Genomic DNA, 24,655 nt, shown 5'->3' with positions numbered 1-24,655 from the left:
CTACCTGAATAAAGCCAGGTGAAGGCTTTACACTTGAGCTTTGAGGCTCCACCCATTGGTGGCCAAGCTTCATTCACCCTTTCATGCCCAGGGTCCAGCCTTTTGCACTGGTGACTGCCTAAACATTCCCCCAAGTAGAACATAAAGTAACAAAATAGGAGACTAACACACAGAAATGGCCGAGATTAGTACCTGGAATTTTGCTCCATGGCTTGGAGGCCAGCTACACATGCTAGGGGGAAAGGGAGCTCAGATAGAGAAGGGAGCACCAAATAAAGGGTGTTCGGAGGATCCTCCCAGGATGGAAGAAGCATGCTGAAAGTAGACTACAGACCAAACATGATTGCCACTCAATGACTCTTGCAAACCACAGCACCCAAAAGGAGAGAGAGAACAAAAGGGAATGCCCTGCCACAGAGGGATGGGGGTGGGGAGGGATACTGGGATCCGTGTTTGTGGAAAATGGGCACTGGTGGAGGGATGGGTACTTAATCATTGTATAATTGAAACCCAAGCACAAAAATTTGTAAGTCTACAACTGTACCTCATGCTGTCTCACTAATAAAATTAAAAAAAAAAAAAGTAAAATAAATAAATAAACATTCCCCCAAGTAGAACAATTCACTCGTGGACAGAACTTCTAGCCTTGAGTTCTAGGATTCCAAAAAGTAACCAAACACTGATGATGTCACTGTCTCAATCTGTATTTTAATGCATCATGTGTATGTAATTAAGGGAGAACCCCCTGAATATTTTAATCACGAAGGGCCTGGAATATAGCTCAGTAATGAAGCACTTGCCTTGCATGAGTGATGCCCTGGATCCCATCCCCAGTGCCAGGAAAGAGAAATAAACAGCAAACAATTTACAGAATCTTTATTGTAAACAGAGGTCATTAATAGTTATTACAAATGGAACTAACCAAAACTCATGTTAGCAATCCAAAATAGAATTACAGGCTCATGTTTAACATGGCATTATTTGTAATCTCTGCCCCATCAACACTTCAAAAAACACTGTCAAAGTAATTGGCATTTCAATGGTCTATCTCTTTTTAACTTTTTTAGCACCTTAACATTCTCACCTTCTTAAAGAAAACCCTCAAAACTAGCTAGAGTGTTTATAATTTTATCACCAAAATAATAGTTTTGTTTTGCATAATGCAAAAAGAATACAAATATATCTAGTTTAAATACTATAGCTCAGTAACGGTTCTTTGGGTCATTCTGCATTTTTGTTATCTGCCTATTAGAGCGCCTCTAAAACATCTTGCCTTCATTTCATCTATCCCCTTTGCAAACAAGCATGTATACGCCGCCCTGCCCTCTCTTCCTGGAATCTGTCTTCATCATCTACCTCCCCACCCCAAGCCCAAACCTTGTCACATCCATGCTCAGTGCTAAGGAGGAAAAAAACAGCAGCCCTTGAGTGTCTAGAAAAATACCATCTGGTAGTGAGAGTGAGTAGCTGAGGCTTGACTGACAGGAAAAAGAAGTGACAGGTCAACGGACAGGCTGTTAAGGTTCTGCTTTTCAGTGAATTTTCCAGGTGAACACTTAGGGGACAAGCAAGGCCTATGAACCTGTAAAGTGCCCTAAAATATTATACCTGTTTCTTCAACAATCACTTCTATAAAAACCTCAAAAGAGCCTCTCTTGTCAAAAGCACTTAATGAACATGTATCAAAACAAGTATTTCTCAGAGAGGAGTAAAAATAGATTATTTCATGAATAATAGTATGGTTTTAATAAATAATACTTTGTAACATAGCATTCCGTGGTTTCAGTAAAAAAAAAACAACCTCAACCTCAAAACATATCTAAATAGAGAGAAGAAGGAATGAATATACAATTTAAAAATATTCTCATCACCTGAAAATTTCAATGGATTTTTTCCCCCTGAATATCATTCAGATACAGACAATACTGGAACACATTCAAAAGGGTTCTGAATACTACAACTTATAAGTTATGCTCGAAAGTCATGAATTTCATTCTCTTTTCCTTCATTTCAAAGCGACACTCAGCAGTAAGTAGTAAACCAACCTTGACTTCAATGTACTGCAGAGTACTTGAAATCTCTGAGACATTTGAAACATTTTTTTTAAATCAGTGCAAAAAGACAATATTGAATGCAAACTAGTTTTTGATTGCTTTTCTTATTTATTGAAATGAGTTCCCTGGAAGACAAATACAAAATACATTGAAAATAAAATGGCACGAGTCACAACTCATTAGAAAGGTGACATGAGGAGCAGATCAACTCTCACAGTGTTTCCTAAAACGGGGCACACATAAAAGAGAGGGTGTCTGCATGGCACCCGGGGCACCTGTCTGGAGCCCTGGCCTGCATTCTTCCCGCTGCTTCCTGGACGGCTGAGGGGAGAGATTTTACACACTCAGGTATGCTGGGTGCACGGTCCATCAACTGGGAGACTGGCTCGAGCACAGCTAAGCCATATGACCTCTCTAGAGCCCACATAATATTGAGGAATTCACATAAGATAGTTTAAAACGAGACAGTGATCATTCATTTCTTTGATAATGTGGTTGCTTTATTTTCTTTCAACTAGAACACTATTTTTATTCTTACCTGCTTATGTGAGTAAAAATTAGTCTTTGTTTATCTTTCTGGTTTTGTTTTTTTTTTTTTTTGTCTTTTTGGGTCACACCCGGCAATGCTCAGGGCTTACTCCTGGCACTGCACTAAGGAATCACTCTACTCCTGGCAGTGCTTGGGGGATCGACCATATTGGAGCACTGGGACTGAACCCTGGTTGATCCTGGGATAGGCAAGTGCCTTCCCCACTGTGCTACCGCTCAGGCCCCCTCCCCTTTTTTCTTTTTTGCTTTTTGGGTCACACCCAGCATTACACATGGGTTACTCCTGGCTCCTGCACTCAGGAATCACTCCTGGCGGTGCTCAGGGGACCTATATGGGATGCCGGAGATCAAATCTGCGTCGGCCATGTGTAAGGCAAACGCCCTCCCCGCTGTGCTATCACTCCGGCCCACCTTTCTGGTGTTTTAAATAATGAAAACTTCACTGCAGTGATGGGGAACATCATGTTTGGAAGCAAGTGTAACTAAGTTTAAATCACAAAAGAATTCCAATCTTGTCCCCACCACTGCCATTTACTATGTCACATGGAGGCAAGGAAATCTCTGAACCTTGCTGATCCTGTTTCCTGAAGGGCACAACTGGGTTCATCACACCTAGTCACAGAGCTGTGGGGAAAAGTAAGAGCGACGTGCAAAGCCTACATAATGCTTAAATGTATAAAATACTCAATAAATGACAGCTATGACCAGGGACTAGTGATCAAACTCAGTGGCAGAGCACATGCTTGGCATGTAGGATGCCACCCTGGGTTGGATCCCTGGCACCACTAAAAAAATAATAATAATAATAAGTTATAATTAAAAATTAAATATGAGATTTTCTATCACAATGCGAACGCTTAAGGCTTATTATAAGTCAAGGAAGCATCCTTTTCGAGCATTATTTTTTTTCCTTGTGCAAAACCAAGCAACCAGTCTCCTGCCATTCCACAACCATGAAGCTCTTTAGTGAATCACTGGCATGTGGGAATGTGGCTGAAAGTTGATGCTGTAAAATCTGTCTTTCTCAGAAGCCAAGAGACAGCGCATGTAACATTTTTCAACGGTGTACCATTTAAACATCGTAAGTGGACCTAGAGCCACTAGTTACTAAAAAAGAATAGTGAATCTAAACAATTGCTTCAGCCCCTTATCCTTTAGACAAAGAACTGTGGGATTTTATTTCTATATTATTTATATTTTGGGCTACGCCTGTCAGTTCTCGAGGGTTGAGCCTGACTGAGCTTCGGGACCATGCGGTGCCAGAGGTCTGACCGGGGCCCCCAAGGTGCCAAGTGTGAGCTCAGTTCATTGAGCTATCTCTCCGGCCCAAGCAACTGTGGGATTTTATTCTTCTGGTGGGTGAGGAAGTTTTGGCCACACTCAGGGTTTACTCCTGGCTCTATGCCCAGGGGACCAGTTGAGGTGCCCATGGTTGAACCAGGTTACCTGCGTGCATGGCAAGAGCTTTAACCTGAGGATTTGTGGGATTTTAAATACACTTCTTTACAAATTTAACTTTGGCTGATTTGGGTTCTTCTGATAATTATTTTAGAGATCTTTAATTTGCAGTTAAGGTGAAACTTAAGGAAACCTATTAACATATAGGCCCTTTTGAATACGGAGACACATAAAAAGTCGTGATCTGCAGGGGACTCGGAAAATACTTTGGAGTTATCACAAACTCTGTAAAAACATGATTTGCATGCGCTCTTTAAAAAAGTCAAGACATGAGCATCCTGACAACCTCTCCGCTCTTCTAGTGAGTGTTTCCGCAGGGGTTATCGGAGACCTGGCAGCCCATGTTCTGGCCGGTCACCAGCACCTTGAAGAGGGTCCCGTCGGCACACACGCACAGCTTGTAGCGCACCCAGTCACCGCTACCAAACTGATCAGCACCAGAGGGGCTGGGCAGGCGAGTGGGGCTGACCATCACAGTTCCATTTAGGATGATGCTGTTCTCCTGTTAAGAGTAAAAGAGATTTATTTACCTCCATGAGTGGGGCTCAAATCAACAGACAAAGGTCACTAGAATATTAACAAAAGGAGAGAGAGAGAGAGAGAGGAGAGAAGAGAGGAGAGAGAGAGAGAGATGTCAAGACCAACACAACAACAAGAAAACAAAACCAATGTCAAAGGTTCCCAGTGGGGACCTCTTAGTAACAGTCCATCATGTTATCAATACACCTGAAACAATCTAATTCTGTTAACATTACACCAAAATTCCCACATACAAATGGAGGTTGATGAGGTCTCAGACAACTTTCATTCAGTAGTTCCTAAAGGGTTACCACAAAGTTACTAAAAGGTTTCTGATGATGAGAAAAGATTCCCTTTCTTCTAGAGAGGATTAATGTTAATTTCCAAACTTCTGGGATACCTCAAAACCTTCATCTTGGAGGGTAAGACATGCTCTGTCTTCAAGTACAGCCAACCTTCGTGGGTAGTAAGCTCTTAAAAGCCTTTATTTTTAGGAACTCTGAAGCCTTCTCTACCTTCTTTCTTCCCTCTTTTTATTTTCAGTCAATTATAATTATTGGAAACTACTTTTATTTGGCTTTTTTGGGGGGTCACACTCAGCAGTGCTCAGGGGTTACTCCTGGCTCTACACTCAGGAATTACTCCTGGTGGTACTTGGGAGGACTATATGGGATGCCAGGGATCGAACCCAGGTAAGCAGCGTACAAGGGAAATGCCCTCCTCGCTGCACTATCACTCCAACCCCTCAAATACTATCTGCTACCAGATTCTACTTGAGGCACTGGAGAAAAAGCAGCAAACAAAATTAAGGATCTCAGAGAGTTAAATATTCAAAACATAACAAAACAAAACATAAGAGAGAAACAGTTGGAACAAAAACACATCCATGGGATGTGCGCTCTGAGAAAAACGCCTCAGAGAGAAAAAGCAGGTAGGGGATCAGGGGCACAGAAGTGAGCAGAAAGGCCTTTCAAAAGCCAAAGGCCACCATCCAACAGGCGCTGGGTGACACGTGGGAGTTTGTTGCGGGCGTCTTTGGGAAGGAGCCACTGGGCAGAGGAGAGCACACACGGGGACCTGAGGTGAGGATGTGTCTGGTGTTCCAGAGAGAGGGACGGAGGGCTCTGGACAGGAAAGTGATGTGATCCCTTTTCTTAAGAGGCTCACTCTGGCCGCTGTCCACAGGACTGAGGACAGAGACGAAAGGGTGGAGGCCGGGAGGTGGCAGCTGGGGTGACAGGAGCCAGGGAAGTTAAGGGCAGGGCCGGGGGTGAGAGCAGCAGTGACTGCCTGAGGTTACAGTCCCCTTGTGCTGACTGACAGACACTGGGAGTTCAATGGGAGCCCTGACGGTGCAGGTTTTTTTTTTTTTTTGTGGGAGGTGGGAGGATGTGAAAACTGAAAACACTCTGGGGGTCAGGGGCCTGAAGATGGGTGCGGAGACAGTAAGACCATGGGATCTGAGGACAGTGCTTTAGAAGTGCTTTAGAGGTTACAGCAGGAAGAGAGAGAGAGAGAGAGAGAGAGAGAGAGAGAGAGAGAGAGAGAGAGAGAGAGAGAGAGAGCGCTGCTGGGGATGGATTCATGGAAATGACGGGCTTAGTCACAGGACATGCAAGCAACAGAAGCCCAAGTGAGGAATGCTCCAATTTCATTCCAATGCTGCCATCTTGTGGTGAAAGAAATACTGATTCTTTGTAAAGATAAATGTTTTAAGAATAACTGCGAAGGGTCCTGAGATGGCTCAAATGGCAATGAATATGCCTATCAAATTCGAGTCACTGAGTTTGATCCCCAGCTTAAACATCTGGCATCAGGGTCCAAGTGTCACCAGGAATGTTCCCTGGGATTCTCTGAGCACTGCTTGGGAAGCCCCCAAATTAAAAAATTATAAGAAGCAAACCACCAAACTACCAATCTGAAATGAAAAAGTGAATTCTTTTTTTCTAATACAGGCTCATTTTTTTTAAACCGTGGAGAAACTGATGTGAGTATAAACATGTTTCTAAGACCTTTAATATTTGTCATACTAACAATGAGCAGAATTTTCAGGTTGAAAAAAAAAAGTTAACCTGCTAATGGCCACAGCTCAGCTCTCGCTTCTCTTAGTTCCCAGAGAAATAGCCCCACTCCGATTGTTACTCCCTACTCACCCAGACGTGGCTTCTGCCTTATCCATATACACGGAACACTAGTCACTGCTGCTACTGAGTTTCTGGCAAGAATCCCAGTTTATGGGGGCCAGAGTGATAGTACAGTGGGTAGGGCCCTTGCCCTGCATGTGTTCAGGCCAGATTCCATCCTCGACACCCCATATGGTCCCCAGGGCACCACCAGGACTGATTCCTGAGTCAGGAGTAAGCTCTGAGCACAGCTGAATGTGGTCCAAAAATCCAATGGGGGGGGGGGGGTGTAAAAAAAATCACATTTTATATTTGTCATTATAAGAAACTGGAACATGTATTTGGTGAGGGGAGCCTTTTATAGAAGTGAAATACTAGATTTTTTTTAAACATTTATTCTTTTGAAGAACTATTAAATTATTTTGGAGCGATAGCACAGCAGGTAGGGCCCTGCATGCGGCCGACCCGGGTCCCAATCCTCCACCCCTCTCGGGGAGCCCGGCAAGCTACCAAGAGTATCCCGGCCACATGGCAGAGCCTGGCAAGCTCCCTGTGGCGTATTCGATATGCCAAACACAGTAACAATAAGTCTCACAATGGAGACATTACTGGTGCCCACTCAAGCAAATCGATGAACAATGGGAGGACAGTGCTACAGTGCTATTTATAAGTCCTTAGATTCAGGGTTACTTTTGCCATTTAATGTTCAGTTAAATAAGCATAATTAGCTTTAATTAAGTAGTCTAAAATAGGAGGCCACTTTATGAATAAAATATCAACGTTTTGAATAAATATTTCAGCAGGAAAATGTTCTTAATTTGATGGTTCCTTTACATGAAATATAATATGTATTAAATTTAAATTTCAAATATAATCTGTGAGATACAAAGAAAATTACTTTTCAATAGCTGGAATCAAAGCAAAATATTTTTCCTTCATAAGAACAGAAACACATTTTATATATTTTCCCATCAATGTCCACATCACTAAATACAAAATAAGAAGAGATATCTTAAAAAAAAATTTTTGTCGGGGGAGGGGGGCAAACCTGGTGATGCTCAGGTATTACTCTTGACTCTGCACTCAGAAATTATTCCTGGCCGCACTCAGGGGACCATATGGATTGCTGTAAATCGAATCCACTTCCACGGCCAATGCCCACCCACTATACTATCATTCTGGCCCCTAAATTAACTGAAAACAAAACTAAAAACCTCCCAACAATTTCAAAGCATGGATATATTCACTTTGATCTTTCAGGAATTTTTTAGCAATTTTTTTCTTTGAAATAATGTGTTACACCCCTCCCTCCAAATAAAAAGAAAAGGGAAAAAGAAAACACTGGCAGAGAAATGAAAAGGAGTTTGTTGTTCTGTGACTTATCGCACTGCTGACTGTTGGTATACCCACTTTTAAAAATTATTTTTTTTTATTTTGGTTTTTGGGCCACACGAGGCTGTGCTGTGCTCAGGAGTTATTCTTGGCTCTGTACTAGGACCCTAGAGGGGATCAGATGTGGTGCTTTCACAGAGATGGCAGGTGAAACCTGGGTTGGCTGTGTTCAAGGCAAACACCTTCTGGGGCCTCCAGGTTTTTGGGGGGCAAGGTTGGGCACACCTGGAGGTGCTCAGTATATACTCCTGGTTCTGCACTTAGGAATCACTCCTTGGGAGGCTCTGAACTTCCAAGTTTTTATATTTTAAAAAAAAGTTCTAATAAACAAAATATATATAAAAATTTCAATGACATTTTACACTGAAACAGAACAAGCAATCCTAAAATCTTTGTGGGACAGAAAGACTGACTAGCCAAAGCAATCTCATATAAGAAGAACAAGACTGCAGGCATCACATTGCCTGGTTTCAAATGTATAAAACTATAGCAACAAAATTAGTGTGGGACTGGCATCAAACAGACATGTATATCAAAAGGTCAGAATAGGGAGCCCCCAAATAAGCCATAAATACATGATCAATTACTTTAGAGCCAAGCAGGTGGGGAATACAGAATGGGGAAAGGAACATCTCGTCAACAACTGGGGTCGGGAAATTGGACAACCACAAGCAAAGGAATGAAACTGGACCACCATCACATGACATACACAGTAATGAATTCAAATGGATTAAAGCCTGGAATTTAAGGCCTCAAATCATAAATCTTCTGGAAGTTAAACATGTCATAGGGTCCTGTCTTTGTGATGATTTTCTGACACCAAAAGGCAACATAAGCAAAAAACAAAAAAACCAAAACAAACAAACCAAAAAAAACCCCAACCAAGTGGGACAGTCTGTACAATGAAGGCAACCATGGAAGGAATACTGGGACTCGTGGTGGTGGAAAATGGGCACTGGTGGAGGGATGGGTACTTGATCACTGTATAACTTAGAAAGCCAAGCACAAAAATTTGTAAGTCTATAACTGTACCTCATGGTGTTTCACTAATAATAAAAAAAAATCAAAGGACAAGTTATTAAATGGGATAAAATATTTGCAAATCATATATCAGGTTAAAGGCTTACTAACCAAAATAATATTTTAAAAATAACCTCATACATTCCACAGCAGAACATAAATAATCTAATTACAAAGTGGACAGAGGCAACTGACTATAGACACTTTACCCTGAGTAGTTATTAAATAGAAGACACACAGATGGCCAACAAATACCAGAAAACATGTTCAACATAGCACAATGAGCTCTTAGCTCATATCTGCTATTATCTATCAAGAAGATTAAAAAAAAAAGTGAGGGTGAGGATGTGGAGAAAAGGAAGCCTCATTCACTGTGAAGGTATGAAGAGTGGTCCCATCACTATGAAAGACAGTTCCTCAGATAGAACTCCCACATGATCTCGCAATTCTGTGATCGAAAACTAACATCTGGAAAGTTATATGCAGCTCCTTGCTTGCTGCAAAAGCAATTCTGAAGGTTACGACAAGGAAACAACATAAGAGTCCATCCATGGATAAATGGATAAGCACAATGTGGTGCATAAAGACTGTTGCTAATCAATCCTAAGAGTAAACTCGGGACCAGCAGCATGGCACAGAGGTGGAGCACATACCTTTATAGGCTGAGGCCCTGGCTTTAATCCCTGGCACCACAAAAAGGGACAAGAACGAAATCTTGCCATTTGCAATGACATGCATGGACCCAAACTGAGAGCATTATGCTAAGTGAAATAAGTGAGATAAATTGCATATGACCATATATACGGAATCTGAAAAACAACAACAGAAGACCAACCTCATTGACACAGAAATGGATGGTTATAAGAGGTGGAGGGCTGGGGCAGAAGAGGGTGTGGGGTGGGGGGTGGGGGAGTGGCAGTAAATGAAATAGGTGGAAAAAGGTAGTCAAAAGGTACAAGATTCCTATTATAAAATACATCAGGATGCTATAGGCAGCAAGGTAAATACAGAAAATAATACTTCACAGTAGGAAGAAAGGTGCTAAGAGAAGAGTTTTTAAAATTCTAATTACAAGAGAAAGATTATGTGGCATGGGAATGGCTATTAACTAGATCTATTGTGGGGATCATATTCCAGCGTACACAAATGCCAATGATTACATTGTACACTTGAAGCTAATATAAGGCAATATGTCAGCTATACTTGAACACTGGCAGGATGAGACGCACATGGAAGTGCACATGTGGTCCCAGTCTGTGGAAGAAAGAGGGGCTGGGAACACACAGCCTGACTCGGCAAGTTCCCAGGAGACAGCCACCAGGGCATCCAAAGCCACTTCACACCAATCCCATGCCACTTTCTTTTCTTTTTTGAGGGGGTTACACCCAGCAATGCTCAGGGGTTAGTCCTGGCTCATGCACTCAGGAATTACTCCTGGCGGTGCTCGGGGGATGCTGGGAATCGAACCCAGGTTGGCCACATGCAAGGCAAACACACTACTCGCTATGCTATTGCTCCAGCACCCCCCCGCCCCCATGCCACTTTCTAAGGGAGAAAAAAACAAAAGCCATACAGGTACTCTGACACTTCACAGATTGTTTGGGACCTTTTTCACTTTACAACCCATTCTGAAATTTTTTCATGTGAAAATAATGTACTACTATGTTAACATTTTAAGTGATTAAATAGATGTATGTACCCAAGAATCTTATAATTCTTTATTTAAAAGTAGTTTTATTTGACTGAAGAGATAGTACAACAGTAGGGTGTTTACCTTGTTTGCAACTGACACGGGTCTGAACCGCGGTAACCCCTGAGCCTACCAGGAATGATCCCTGAGCACAGAGCCAGGAGTAACCCTGCGCACTGCTAGGTGTGACCCCACCCCTTCTCAAAAAAAAAAAAAATATATATATAGATAGTTTTATTTAGGAAGTATAAGAGAGGAGAAGGAGGAAGAGAGACACATGGAGAGTTTGTCACAAAGTAAAGAAAGAGAATTTATATACTGGGATGTAGGTGGCTCCAGAAAGCAGAGCCGTAGTTCTTTAAAGCTTAACAGATACTCACTGCCTTCAGCTCCATATTCCCACCCATGTGAAACTCGATGGTTTTCCCCATGATGAACACGCCTTCATTTCCACGCACAATAGCACGCCCATCAACTTTTATATTTAAGTCACTAGTAGCACTGCTGGTAATCTGAAAATAGTAAAAAGGAATTTCTAAGTTAAGTTGAAAATGATTAATTAACACAGAGAGGAAATAGCTTCCATTATGAAATATGGAAAGCAAGGTCTTTCATTTATGTTTCACAGAGGCTGAGAGAGATGACTTGATCACATAAACAAGTAAATAGCAAATCTAGAACAAATCTTTTCCATTGCTTTGGAATATGGAATATTTTCTTTCATGCCACTATGCCACAATGAAACGCCCATCCCATTTTGTAACTTTGGACAGTAATTCTCTCCCAATGACAAAAACAGAGAAAATTATACCCTTTCAGTCGATGCTTTTTGAACATTCAAACTTTTCACTCCACTTGGCAAATGAAACTCATGGTTTTCGTAGTCTGTGCTGAATAAGATGTTCTGAGTTCGAGGGTCGAAAAACTGCATGCCAATGTCACTTGTAATAGATGTTTTGTTCTTTTCTACACTGAGCTTTGTCGTTCCTTGCTGAAAAACAATCTTCAGAAAAAATAACTTGATCAATAATATGTTTTTACAAAAATTAATCGCAACAACTCAAATTCTTGGGAACTATAAGGCCCGCCCCTATGATAATCAGCCACTCCACTAATCTTGGGCTGGAGTGATAGCACAGCAGGTAGGGCATTTGCCTTACACGCAGCCAACATGGTCGACCCGAGTTCAATTCCTCCGCCCCTCTCGAAGAGACCGGCAAGCTACCGGGAGTATCTCGCCCCCACGGCAGAGCCTGGCAAGCTACCCGTGACATATTCAATATGCCAAACACACAATGTTACTGGGCCCGCTTGAGCAAATCGATGCACAACGGGAGGACAGAGACAGTGACCACTAATCTTAAGTCCGTGTGTCCCTCTTCCCCCTACCCCTTCACCCATGCAGAAGAAGAGCCGGTAAAACTAAAATCAGGTCTTCTGTGTAGATTTGTGGGTGCTGCTCTTATGAAGGAAGACAAGGGTCATGCCCAGTGAGTAAGATAAGGGAGCAAACTGAGTAGAATCTTGAGTCCACTCCCATGGGTACAGCAACCACCAATACGGCTGCAGAGAATAGACCCTCACATTCTCCTGACTCATGAGCACAGACGCTTCATGACCCGGAAAGGGGCTCATGGGGAGAAGAAAACAGCAAACCACGCATTCTGCCAGCCATTACATCTACCACAGAAAACCCAGGAAACTAAGAGAGCATGTAACACTCTTCAATGATGATCTGGTCAACATTATAAAATATATTTATTTGTTCTCCTCGAGGGAAATACCCACTTCCCATAACCTCTCAGTTTCCCCAGAGACCTTTTTGTCTAGAGCCCCTCAAGCCATGTGGTGACTTACAGGCTGGTTGTTGCCGGTGATGACAAGGTTTTCGTTCCGCCTTCCTCCTACCGTGCTCTTATAGAGCGGATGGATGACTCCCATGTCAGAGACTTGCTTGAAGCGGAGCAGCCCGCTCTCATGAAACTCCATGCTGTCACAGCCATTTGGCCCAATGCGAATCACCGCCCAGATAACGAGGGTTATCTGAAAGAGAGAAGCGGCCCAGGACTAAGGGGGAGCACGCGCTTCACCCTGGACAGGCAGAAAACATCCCTGGCTTCAACTCTCCAACGTGGGAGCATTAGTGATAAACATTAATTGCCTTTTCGTTTGTAAAGGAAACCAATTTTATTTTGAAGGTCTCACATGCACACAGCTGAAAGTCAAACGCACTAAAAAGTGTGCATTCTTGAAAAAGAGTCGTTTTGTCTTCTCCAGCCTATCCTGGTACCAAGAGAGAACCACTGTCAACCCTGTCGGCTATTCTGCCTAGTAAATTTGCCCCCACATTTCAGTACAAGATTTGTAAACGGCTACTCATCTCTCAGGTCATATCTATTAATTTCCCATTTTAGAAGATAAGGCGGGCTGGAGCGATAGATAGCACAGCAGGTAGGGTGTTTGCCTCGCATGCGGCCGACATGGCCAACCCGAGTTCGAATCCTTTGCCCCTCTCCAAGAGCCCGGCAAGCAACCAAGAGTATCTCGCCCGCATGGCAAAGCCTGGCAAGCTACCCACGACGTATTCGATACGCCAAACACAGTAACAAGTCTCACAATGTTACTAGGCCCGCTTGAGCAAAATCAATGAAAAACAGGACAGTGACAGTGACAGAAGATAAGGGTTTTAGATCCTTTATTCCTCTCTCCCTCTACTCCAATCTTGTTTTGGTTAAAGCCATGTTCATTATTACTAGCAGGACAACCATAGAAAGTGTTCACCCCTAAACAAATCTCGCACCCCTAAGCAATAGTGTTTACTCCTTTCTAGAACTTTTTGCCCCTCAAGATTTAATTACGTGTCTCAAAAAGTGTCCTACATCCTTTCTACCCCCCAATACTGTGGGTGACATTTCCCCTTATGACATGCATTAAACACGAAATTCTCTCAGCGAAGGTATTTGCTCTTTTTCTCTCCAGGGCACCTTTCTGGAGCCTCTCCTTGCTATTCTCTGGGATTGTGTCCCCTGGGTCTCCTGCAAAACTGTGACCATGAACTTACCCCCCACTCTCATGAGGATGCTCCCTGCTGTCTTTCTGCTGTGTGGATGCCCAGCTTCCTGGATCCCTGTCCTTCTCTCTCTTAGTTTAGAGCCACCTGCAGTCAAAACAGTCTTCTGGGGCTTCTTACAACGAATATACACAATATAAAAAATTTTGAGTGTTTCATATTGTATAGATGGTGCAAGGCTAAAAAAAGTCTTGATAATTCCTCACATGTGACTCTTAGCCTAGCTTGGTGCATGTGTTTAGAGCAGAATAGGCTGGGGTTATATTCTTACCAAATTTGCAACACCCTTGCTTTCTTGTCTTCTATTTTCCAGCACTGCTTCAAAAAGGCCCAATTTTTTCCCCTGATACCTTGTTTTCTGATGTATTTTCTTCTGAAAATTGTTATGATCATTTGTTTTCATGGTCTTTTTTTTTTTTTTTGCTTTTTGGGTCACACCCTGTGATTAATAGGCATAGGGGTTACTCCTGGCTCTGCACCCAGGAATTACCCCTGGCAGTGCTCAGGGGACCATATGGGATGTTGGGTATCGAACCCAGGTTGGCCATGTGCAAGACAAACGCCCTACCCGCTGTGCTATTGTTCCAGCCCCTTATCATTTTTTTTTCTTAAGAGTTCACAGTAATGGTCTGTTTTTTTTAATGAATTACACTGTACCCAGATTGGCTTACAATGCTTGGAAATTTTCTGGGTTTACTTGATAACTTTTTCAGTTTTGTTTTTTTTTTTTTGATCTGGAACTACTAAAACAGAACCTTAGAGTTCCTGGAGTAAATCTAGAATCGAGCTAGTAGAATGTTCTGGAGGATTCCCTTCATCTTCCAGTATTTGTAAGTTCTTCCTTAATCTTTAACCCTTTAAAATGTCATGTCATTCACCTTTCATGGAAGCACTATCGTCCTCTCTTAAGACAATAATTTTCTGGATAAATTTTTTTTTCTTCTGTCATAGGTGCATTTCCCCTCTCCTATCTCCTAGAATTCTTACTTTCTCCAAAGTTTAAGTGTCTTGGCTTTTATCTTTAATTTAGAGCTTTACTCAAAACTATGATCGCTCCCTGGAGGCTCGAGGTTCATACTTCAGGGTGAAGTTTCCTGCAGACCATAAAAGTTCTCCTTGAGGGGCTGGAGCCATAGCGCAGCAGGTAGGGCATTTGCCTTGCATGTGGCCAACCCGGGTTCGATTCCCAGCATCCCATATGGTCCCCTGAGCACCGCCAGGAGTAATCCCTGAGTGTAGAGCCAGGAGTAACCCCTGAGCATCACCAGGTGAGACCCAAAAAGCAAAAAAAAAAAAAAGTTCTCCTTGAGGGGCTGGGATTTGAGACTGACAATCTTCGGGGTAGGCAGGGACTAGAAAGCTTTTTCACAGCATCTTTGGATTCTTCCCACCTCTATTCTCCAGAGAAGATTGATGCAGCCCTCCTGGGGCAGACAGGGCATGGTGCCAGGCCTCCAGACACGGAAGAAGAGAATATGGGGGCCTGGGAAAGGAGGTCACAATGCTCAGGATTCAGACTTTCGGTGTGGATGGCCAGGTACAGCCCCCTCTATGCCATGCCCGGCAGAAAGTGCCCTCTTGGGTCGGGTAGTCCAGACACACATGAGTTTTGTGTGGTAAAGGTTAAGAAGAGTAATTTCCTGCTGGCTGGAAGGAAGAAGAGGCTTAGGGATCTCAAGACTCCCTCCACAGATTTTTTTCAAACAAGCTTGTTGAGCCCTCTGCTCAGTCTTTTCCTTTTTTCCAATTCCCGAGTTCAATCAAGCTTTTCTAGGCTTTTGCCAGCAGGCACTATAATCCCTTCCCCATGCCTGCTCAGGCTGTTTCTCTTGCTTTCTCTGACAGGTTATTTATCATTCATTCATTCCTGTCTCCTCCTTGTCTGTATATATTGTGACTTGGGATTTACCTCCCACTAACCCACATTTGATTTAAAGCTTTATCAAAGAATACACTGATGCCTGGAGGTTTGGGGGCATACTTAATGGGAAGGGTGTGAGAGTTTCTAGAAAGTTCTCTAGGAAGGCCAGGGCTAGTGACCTGGGGAAGTCAGAGCAGGGAGACTAGGAGGCTTTGTTATGGGACTCACCAAGTGTCACCATCTCCAAATCTATTTCGGTTCCTTCAGAGAAAGAGAAATTGTCATAAACTTTTCAGTTTCTTTAGAGTGTCCTTCTGGATGAGCCTTTTTGAGAGAAAGAAGGGGAAAATGTCCTTATTCTACCATCTTAGTGAGAAGGCGTGAGGGGGATGAGGGAGGCATGGATCAGGAGACTCAGCCCCTGAGCACCCCCACCGCCTGGCCCTAGCAACTCTAGGCCAGTGAGTGGGTCCAGCAGTTCATTGCACGGGGCCTGAGGATGTGATGCTACTCGGGCGGCCTGGGTAGTGCCTGGGGCCTCCTAGACTGCACCTGGAGCTGTGGGGAGCACGTGGTGCCGGGCATGGAGCCTGGACTGGGTGGGCCCTAGGTGTCTTCCTGACCACTGCACTGTCTCCTGTCCCTGCCTGGCTATATGAGGCAAGGTGATTGAAAACAGAAAAGCTGATGTTTTTCAGAAGACTCGGTGAGGGCAATCAAATTATCCGGGCAGAGGTCTCTATTCCTGAGGTGATGCTACACTTTGAAAGGTTGGGCTGTTCAAAGGAAAACTCTGCGAAGACTTCTTTTAAATAAAATTAAAACATAGTAATATCAGTATACCAGATCTTATATACAAAATACTCTTTCAAATCCATCAGGCAAGGAAAGATAGGAAAGAGCAAGTAGAGTGTCCTGAAAGAAACTAGAGAAACGGAATCGACGGCAGTCACCAACACACAGATGATAAGTGAAAACAGTATCCTCCTACACTCTACTCACAATTAAATTGATGATGGCCAGGATGAACAAGAGGATAATGATGCAGATGGCTAGATTTCCCTTTCTCCCTCTCAGTCCTGTTTTATGGAGCCGGTCCTCATCGATCGGGATATAGCCAGCTTTAAAGTTGCTGTTGTGCTCTTTATTAACGTTCCTCCTCTCCACAGCTTTCTCACGCATGGACTTCTTCACTGGACCATTGGAACTCTGCAGAAACAAAATGCCACACGCTGACGCATACTCTTTCAAACACACTAAGGTGCGAACTCACAGCCAAAGACAGCTGAGTTGGTCATGGGGGCACTTTACATGAATACACTCCCAGTCACACTGGACTGCAATTTCCACAAGGACATCCCTGTGTTCAGAGGGAGGCCCGGGGAGGCCCGGGGAAGCCTCAAAGCCTCGGTGTGAGGTAACAACGTATCGTACACAGAGGTACTCTGTATTTTATGCTCTGCCTTCAATGGTCCCACAATCAGAAAGGGTGTGGCTCGTTGGGGTTGGGAACATACACATCTTGTTTTACATAGTCTTCCTTTTAAATCAAGATTCACCACTTACTTGCCCATGTATTCATTCACATGGAAAGAAATTGGGAAAACTGACATACTTTGTTCTTCATCACTCCAATGGGTCAATGGGCTCAAGTTAACTTTCTCCTACAATTGGACTTTTCAAAACATGTGCTCTCTCCAAAAGGTATTTCTTCGTTTAAATCTTTTACCTTTTCCTAACTGTGGCAGAGAAACAAAAGAACCAAATGAAGGTTCTGTGTGAAATGAGAACACAGGGCTCTCAGGATAGAGGACACTGAGAAATGGAGCCATTTGTGTTTCGCTCCGAGAGAAGTGGCAAAGAACCTTAGCAAGAAAATACACATCGTGGCCGATGATGAGATCTGAGTATCTCCCTGCTTCTGGCAACTCAGCAGTCACGCCCATAAGCCACCTCTGGCTGGTGCCAGATCATCTCGTTTCAGCCAGGATCCAGAGTTGCATATCCTTCTCTCCCGGAAGGGAACATAATATGACACTGTCCATAACCATGGCGCCGGACCCTGCGCCAGGCTGTTTCATTTGGGGCGCCCCAGATGAGGACAGGTGACCAGGGGCGGGTGAGAGCCCTTCCCGCCCTAAAGGACCGAGCCCCAAACCTCCGGAACTCAACATGTATCAAATTAGGGTGAGCTGCATGCAGGGCAAGCACCTTAACTCCTGTATTCTCTCTCCCACCCACTCAAAACTATTTTCAAAATAACACTAACGTACTGCTTTCCCCTCCTATCAGGCATGTAAGCTAAGTTTTCCAGAGGCTACATGACTATATGTGATGACATCATTGTTCTAACAGCTAATGCAAGGTGTACTTGTATGATTCTGTTTTATTTTTACTTTTAATTCCTAATATAGAATTTAGAAATACTATAAATATAATGCTGTAACCCACACTAAACAACAACAACAACAAACCTTTTTGGATAATCAGTTAACTTTTCAGAGTGTTGAAAAGAATCCTAGGGTCCCAAGCAATAAAACAGCACGGAGGACTCTTGCCTTGCACATTGCCAACCTGAGTTTGATCCCAGCATCCCATATATTCCCCCTGAGCACCGGAAGAAACAGTTCCTTAGTGAAGAGCCAGGAGTAACCCCAGAGCGTCATCAGGTATGGTCCCCAAACTAACAAACAACAACAACAACAACAACAAACCAACAAAGAATCTGAGACCAAAAAGTCAGAGAACTTCTAACTGTGGTTGAGAGACACTTCAGTAAACAGTCTGGTACACTGCCAACACAAAAGAAATGGGCAGAAATGAATACTAGACTGCCCAAGTTCCATATAATTTTGAAATTCACTTATTGAACAGGCAGTTAAAAGCACTTTGTGCTTAAACCACCAATCCCAAACACCGATGCAAATAAGAATGTAAAAGAAATATAGGATAGAATCCATTTCCTCTCGATATTATAATAACATTTGAGGTTCGTGAGAGAGTTAAGATAACAATACTCTGCTCCGGTACCAAAACAAGTACTACAAAAGTATGGCCTGTGGAATTCCATGGGAGGCGGGAGGGAAACTGTGAGGAGTATGTGGGCTTAATCCTGCAGTGTGGGGAGAGTAAAAACGAAGTGGGCAGGTTGTGAAAATTTGTGAACAACAGGGTAAAAATTTCTAGTCCTGAAGAGTGAAGAAGCAGCACAGGGGTTTAGGCACTTGTCTTGCCTTTTGTGCATCCTTTTTCAAAACCCCAGAACTCACATATGGTCTCTGAACGCTGCCAGAGGTCATTCCTGAGCACAGAGCCAAGAATGGCCCCTGGCCACAGTTGGGTTTAGCCTCAAACGAAAGAAAATTCTATTTTGTATGTCTGTTTAAGTATAAATAAAAGGATAAAGTTTTCTGAGTGAGACTGGTCTACGATGCAGACTACAAAATGCGTGGGCACTTGCAGGCAGGAAAGAAAAGAGCACCTGGATGAGGGCTGCCAGAGTGTTGGAGCCACCAGCGGGAGAAGGGCTGAAGGCAGAAATGAGACAGGGAAAGGGTCTCTGAAAAGCAGCTTTCAAGAAAAGAGTTAGGTTCATGAAAAAAGAATCACGTGTTTAGCAAGTAGTCATTAAACATGGGGAACGAAGGAGGTTCAATACTACTATATTCTAACTGAATGAGAAATTGCCATGTTCTGTCTTGAGATAACTGATGTATGCAACGGCTCTGAGGTTAGCCTGGACCAGAGACATGAATCAGAGCGCCCTCGGTATAAAGGCAAGTTAAGAAGAACCATCCCAGAAAGAAACATTAGCAAGAGAGCAACAATGTGGTCTTTGGGAACTTTAAATGGGCGGGAAAATTGGAAAATGAGAAACTATGATGAATGGTAAGAAAGCCAAGGACAGTGTTACTGTACTTGATCTGTCAAGATGCAATGCCTTAAACTTCACCGGTGGACTGAGTGGCAAATCAATACACAGGAAGAAGCCCTGCCAACTACAAATATCTAGACATCTACTTGCAAGCCAACAAGAGGAAAGAAGATTGTCGCTAAGGAGCCATGTACTGTGAGAGGAACATGCTTCTTCTGTGGTAGCAGCTATCAGTCTCTCCTTCCCACTCCCGACTCCTCACTGGAGGAAGATGAGTGTGTTTGATGGCTGAGGATCCGGTTCTAGAAGGAGCAAAGCCTGCAGGCCCCAGAGGAGAGCAGGGTAACGAGAAGCAGCGAGAACCTTCAGGCGGCAGGGGACAGCCACACCGACAGGAGAGAAGCCGAATCTCGCACTTTACTAAGAACCCAGTTCCCACCAAGAAGAGAAAAGGCGAAGTCTTCAGTTAAGGAGAAGTGGAGAGGGCTACCAGAATCTCAGTGCAGCAGCAGGGAGAGCGGGCTGGTTGAGGGCCCGTGGAAAATGAAAAAAGACAGGCATGATCCTTGTGACAGTAACAGAGAGAAAACTGCAAAGTTTCACAGAGCAGCCAAGATGGCTGGCTACACTCTCAAATATTTCCCTGCAGATCCGGCTGCCAAGGACAGCTGTGCAGGCGGCGGTTCATCGCACCAGCTGGGAGAGAGCACAGCCTCGAGGTGCTGGAGGCAGGGCAGGCACGGTGCTGGAGGAAGGCAGCACAGGATGCGTGATGTTTGCTGACTGGCACAGACACAGTACGGGCACGGGGTAGCACTGTTTGATTAGCCATTTAGCATTGAAAAAGGGGCCCGTGTGAAGAGAAGTAGAAAAACTGATGGCTCCTGGGAGGTGGTCTTCTCTCTGCCAGTTCAAGTGCATCACCTTCAATTTGATGCACCTAACATTTATTGAAGAACGACAATGAGGGTCTAGACCAGAGTTTCTCAGTTGGGGACAACAATTGTCCCCTGGCTCCTCCCACCCCACTTTAGTCTCCCAAAACCACAGGTGAACACAATTCATGTAAGTGGGGGACCATAATTTGAGAATGGGGGGGGGCACATGGTAAAATAGGGGAACACAGGAAGGAAAAAAGGCAGAAGAGGCCAGCGCTCAAAAAAGGTCAAATTGTGGCTGGAGCGATAGCATAGCGGGTAGGGCGTTTGCCTTGCACGTGGCCGACCCGGGTTCGATTCCCAGCATCCCATATGGTCCCCTGAGCACCGCCAGGTGTAATTCCTGAGTGCGTGAGCCAGGAGTAACCCCTGTGCATCGCCAGGTGTGACCCAAAAAGCAAAAAAAAAAAAAAAAAAGATCAAATGATGGAGCCACAGTGCTTCCTTCCAGGCCAGGAGGCTGGATAGCTACTGCCACTCACCACTGCACTTCAGCACCAGACGAGCACACAGATGGTGCGTACAACACTGACAGGGCAGAGAGGAGTGCAAACACTTAGGGAGACAGGCAGCATGGTTTTCTTTTTCTTTTGGTCTTTGGCCACACCAAAGATCACACCTGAGGCTCAGGGATTACTCCTGGTTCTGTGTTTAGGGATCACTCCTGGTGGGCTCAGGAAGCCATACAGGGTGCTGGGGATCGAGCCCAGGTCAGCCACGAACAGAGCAAGCACCTTACCTGCTCTACTCTCTCTCTCTCTGGCCCAGGAAGGGTTTTCTAAAAAAAGCAGAGGTTTGAATGGACTCTCCTCCATTCCCTTTCACTTAGCCAACTATTGCAACTGCAGTTGTGGTATCAGGGGTAATGCTACGTTGCAGCATGCCAGAGGCTGCATTTGTGGTAGTGTGGCGGAATCACAATGCACAATTTGGGATGGACCACACACACACACACACACACACACAGCGGCTGCCTACTACCGAGTCATATCCTTGGGTCCGAGTTGGATCTTGATGAACAGGAGAATGTCAGAGAAAATCATAGAGAAAGGCATCCCAGTCTTCTCTGGGACAACTATTTGGGTGGAGAAGAGGATGAATATAGAAGTGGGGCGAAGACTGAAGTGAGAGATGTGGTAAAGGGCCAGTAAATATATGGACATGGTCAGCAGCAAGAATGATGGATCTTTACATGGCAATAGCATTAAGAAGAGATTCTCGGTGCTGGAGCAATAGCACAGCGGGTAGGGCGTTTGCCTTGCATGAGGTCAACCTAGGTTCAATTCCCAGCACCAGGTGCGACCCAAAAAGCAAAAAAATAAATAAATAAAAAAGAGATTCTCACATCAATTTCAATATGCTTCCACTTAATCCACAGGTTTGAGATAGCAAATAGAGGTATGGACAAAGGCTCGCCATGGTTAATGTTATTAGGATCGGGCCAATTTACCATACTAGTCTGTCTGCAAGACCCCTTTTCTTTTTTGTGCTAAAAATACATAGAACCATGGACTTTATCCTGGAGGTTCTCGGGTACTTCTGGAGATTTCAAGGTTAGTGATAGGATGATATTTGCTTCAGAGAAAAATCAAAACAAAGAGCAACAAGTGGGGATAGAACAGCTTAGGGATATAGATGTCCTTGACAGTCCAAACAAAGGCCTGGCTGAGCCTTGGTTCTTGGATATTCAGAGGAAAGACTGGGGAGGACAATGGGACCTGGTTATTCGTTAAATGTGTGGGGCGACAGAGACACAGCTAGGGGAACTCCCAAGTGGAATCTGCCACACTTCCTATGGAATCTGCTACACTTCCTGTGGAATCCAGCATTCATAAGAAAATGTGGCATCCAGTTTTCAAATATCAAGTCTGGGACAGTGGGCAGTAGGGTCAAGTAAGGGGGCGCTTCTGAGCGCCCAGTTTGATCAGTATAACCAATGGGATGGACTGTGGTTGCCTTTTCAGGGGAGACTAGATTGCCATCCGGTCCTGAACACTTTTTAGGTTTTGAGGTGTGTGTGGAAAATTCAGTTAAGGTTGGAATAGGTATTTAAAGTGCAGAACTGTGAAGTGAAGAAAGGGGAATGAACCAAGTTCTTGGTTAAGAAAGAAGAAAACCCCACCCCAGCAGAATCTTCAGAACATCACAAGGTGAGGTGAACAAATATGGAGCTATCAAAACAGGTGTGGAGGTAAGAAGAAAATCAGGAAAGCTAAGGAACAACTTTAATCTCAACATCTCCAAGATGCTCCATCTGCTTTCTCTACTCCTTCTATTACTATTGTTGTTGTGTTTTTGGTCTGGGGGCCACACTCAGTGATGCTGATGGTGTTCAGGAGACCATAAGGAGTGTCGGGAATCAAATCCAGCCCTATGCAAGGCAAACGAGTTATGTGCTGTACAAATGCTTTGCTCCCAACTCCTATTATTTATTAAACTAAAAAAAATTTCTCAGCCATATCAGTGGTGCTCAGGGATCATTTCTGATGGTGCTCTGGGGACCATGTGCGGTGCTGGGATTGAACAGCGGTCAACTGTGTAGAAGGCAAGTGTACCCACGATATGATCTCTTCAGCTCCTACTGTCTTTCACTGGTTGCTGTGTATTTATGTGAGTCTAAGCCCCAAGCAAACGGGATTTATATCTTTGGGAAGGTCTCTTCTTCCCATGAGATCTATCGACTGTGTCCCTAAAGGAGAGCTTTCCTGGAAACAGAATGTGGACACCTTGACATAAAATTTCTTCCACGTGGCTGAACAATGTTTCTCCCAAAGGGGGAAATAAAAGGCGGTTGGGTGTGGGAGGAAGGTGGCTAGAGTGACTGCGAAAGTTACCTTGATTTTTTTTTGTTTTGTTTTGCTTTTTGGGTCACACCCAGCGATGCTCTGGGGATCCTCCTGGCTCTGCACTCAGGAGTTACTCCCGGCGGTGCTCGGGGGACCATATGGGATGCTGGGAATCGAACCCGGGTTGGCCGCATGCAAAGCAAACACCCTACCCTCTGTGCTATTGCTCCAGCCCCTGAAAATTACCTTGAGAGTGTGCACAGGTCCGTGTCGCGTGTACACGCGTGCTCGCTGGGGGGGCAAGGGGAGAAAGCCTCGAAACGATTCCAAGATACACGCAGTTATGATGCGGATGAGGAAATGATTGACAGGAGGTAGGGGGGAAGAGCTACTTGCACGGGAGAGCCTTTTAGGAGGGAGACACCATCTTCCCAAAAGCAGAGCGGGAGGGGAGCGCTGACGTCTGCCCCTCGCGGCCACAGAGCCTGGCCGCGGCCACAAGGGGACAGCCGGGCAGCAACTGCCCATTTCTTGGCGGCCACCAGGGAGCCTCCGGGCTCCAGGTCCCGGTTATTTTTACCCGCATCTTTGCTGACAGCCGTGCCTGGCATGCCCGGGGCTCGCCGTGGCGCGGCCGTGGGGAGACAAGGCCCCTCGGGACGGCGACCCCGTTGCACGCACTCCCGGCCGGGGGTCAGCCGGCCGCTGTCCCGCCGCGAAGGTCCCGTGGGCCTCGCCAGCATCCCGGGCAGCGGACAGCTCCTCCCGCCTCGCCCCGCCCCGCCCCGCCCCGCGCGGCGGCCTCTCGCACCCCACTCCCGGCGGCGGCCTCAAGGCCGGCTGCACCCGCACATCCGAGGCCACCCCTCACGTGGCCCTGCCCCAGGTGGTCGCGGGATTCACAGACCTGCTCCGCAGCCGCCGCCGCCGCCGCCATCTTCGCGCGCCAGCCGACCCTGCTGGGCCGCACCCCGCGCTAAGGCGCCTGCGCGCTTCCATCCAGGCCCAGCCCCGACTCGCTTCGCCCCGCCCACCGTGGGCGGGCCCAGTCAAGCCCCGCCTCACGCCGGCCCTCCCAGCCAGGCCCCGCCCCATTCCGTGGACCACGGGCTCTATCCGATAGGCCCCGCCCCTCTCTAGTTCTCGCCCCTCACTGGCGCGTCCTTATAGGCCCCGCTCCGCCCCGCTACGCCCCGCCCCTCACTGACTCTCGCCCCGCCCTTAAGTGGGACTCCCAGACAGACCACGCCTCCTGTCCCCGCCCCTCACTGGCACTTCCAGTCAGGCCCCGCCCCACCCCGCTCCACCCCGCCCACCAAGG

At 45.3% G+C, this 24,655-nt stretch overlaps 1 protein-coding gene across 1 annotated transcript; it reads right to left on the bottom strand.

The window, feature by feature from the left end:
• Window positions 1–861: 861 nt before the first annotated feature.
• On the bottom strand, window positions 862–24,294 carry SGCB (sarcoglycan beta). The gene is made up of 6 exons (XM_056111442.1): window positions 24,242–24,294; window positions 16,739–16,945; window positions 12,663–12,848; window positions 11,617–11,808; window positions 11,186–11,317; window positions 862–4,563 (listed from the first exon to the last, which is right to left on the bottom strand). Exons 1-6 carry the CDS (start codon window positions 24,269–24,271, stop codon window positions 4,360–4,362), a joined length of 951 nt encoding a protein of 316 aa, XP_055967417.1. The 5' UTR covers window positions 24,272–24,294; the 3' UTR covers window positions 862–4,359.
• Between the last annotated feature and the right edge of the window lie 361 nt (window positions 24,295–24,655).

Source organism: Sorex fumeus, unplaced genomic scaffold, assembly GCF_029834395.1.
Source record: "Sorex fumeus unplaced genomic scaffold, SorFum_2.1 ptg000013l, whole genome shotgun sequence".
Taxonomy (NCBI): Eukaryota; Metazoa; Chordata; class Mammalia; order Eulipotyphla; family Soricidae; genus Sorex; species Sorex fumeus.
This window is presented reverse-complemented; position numbering and strand designations above follow the sequence as displayed.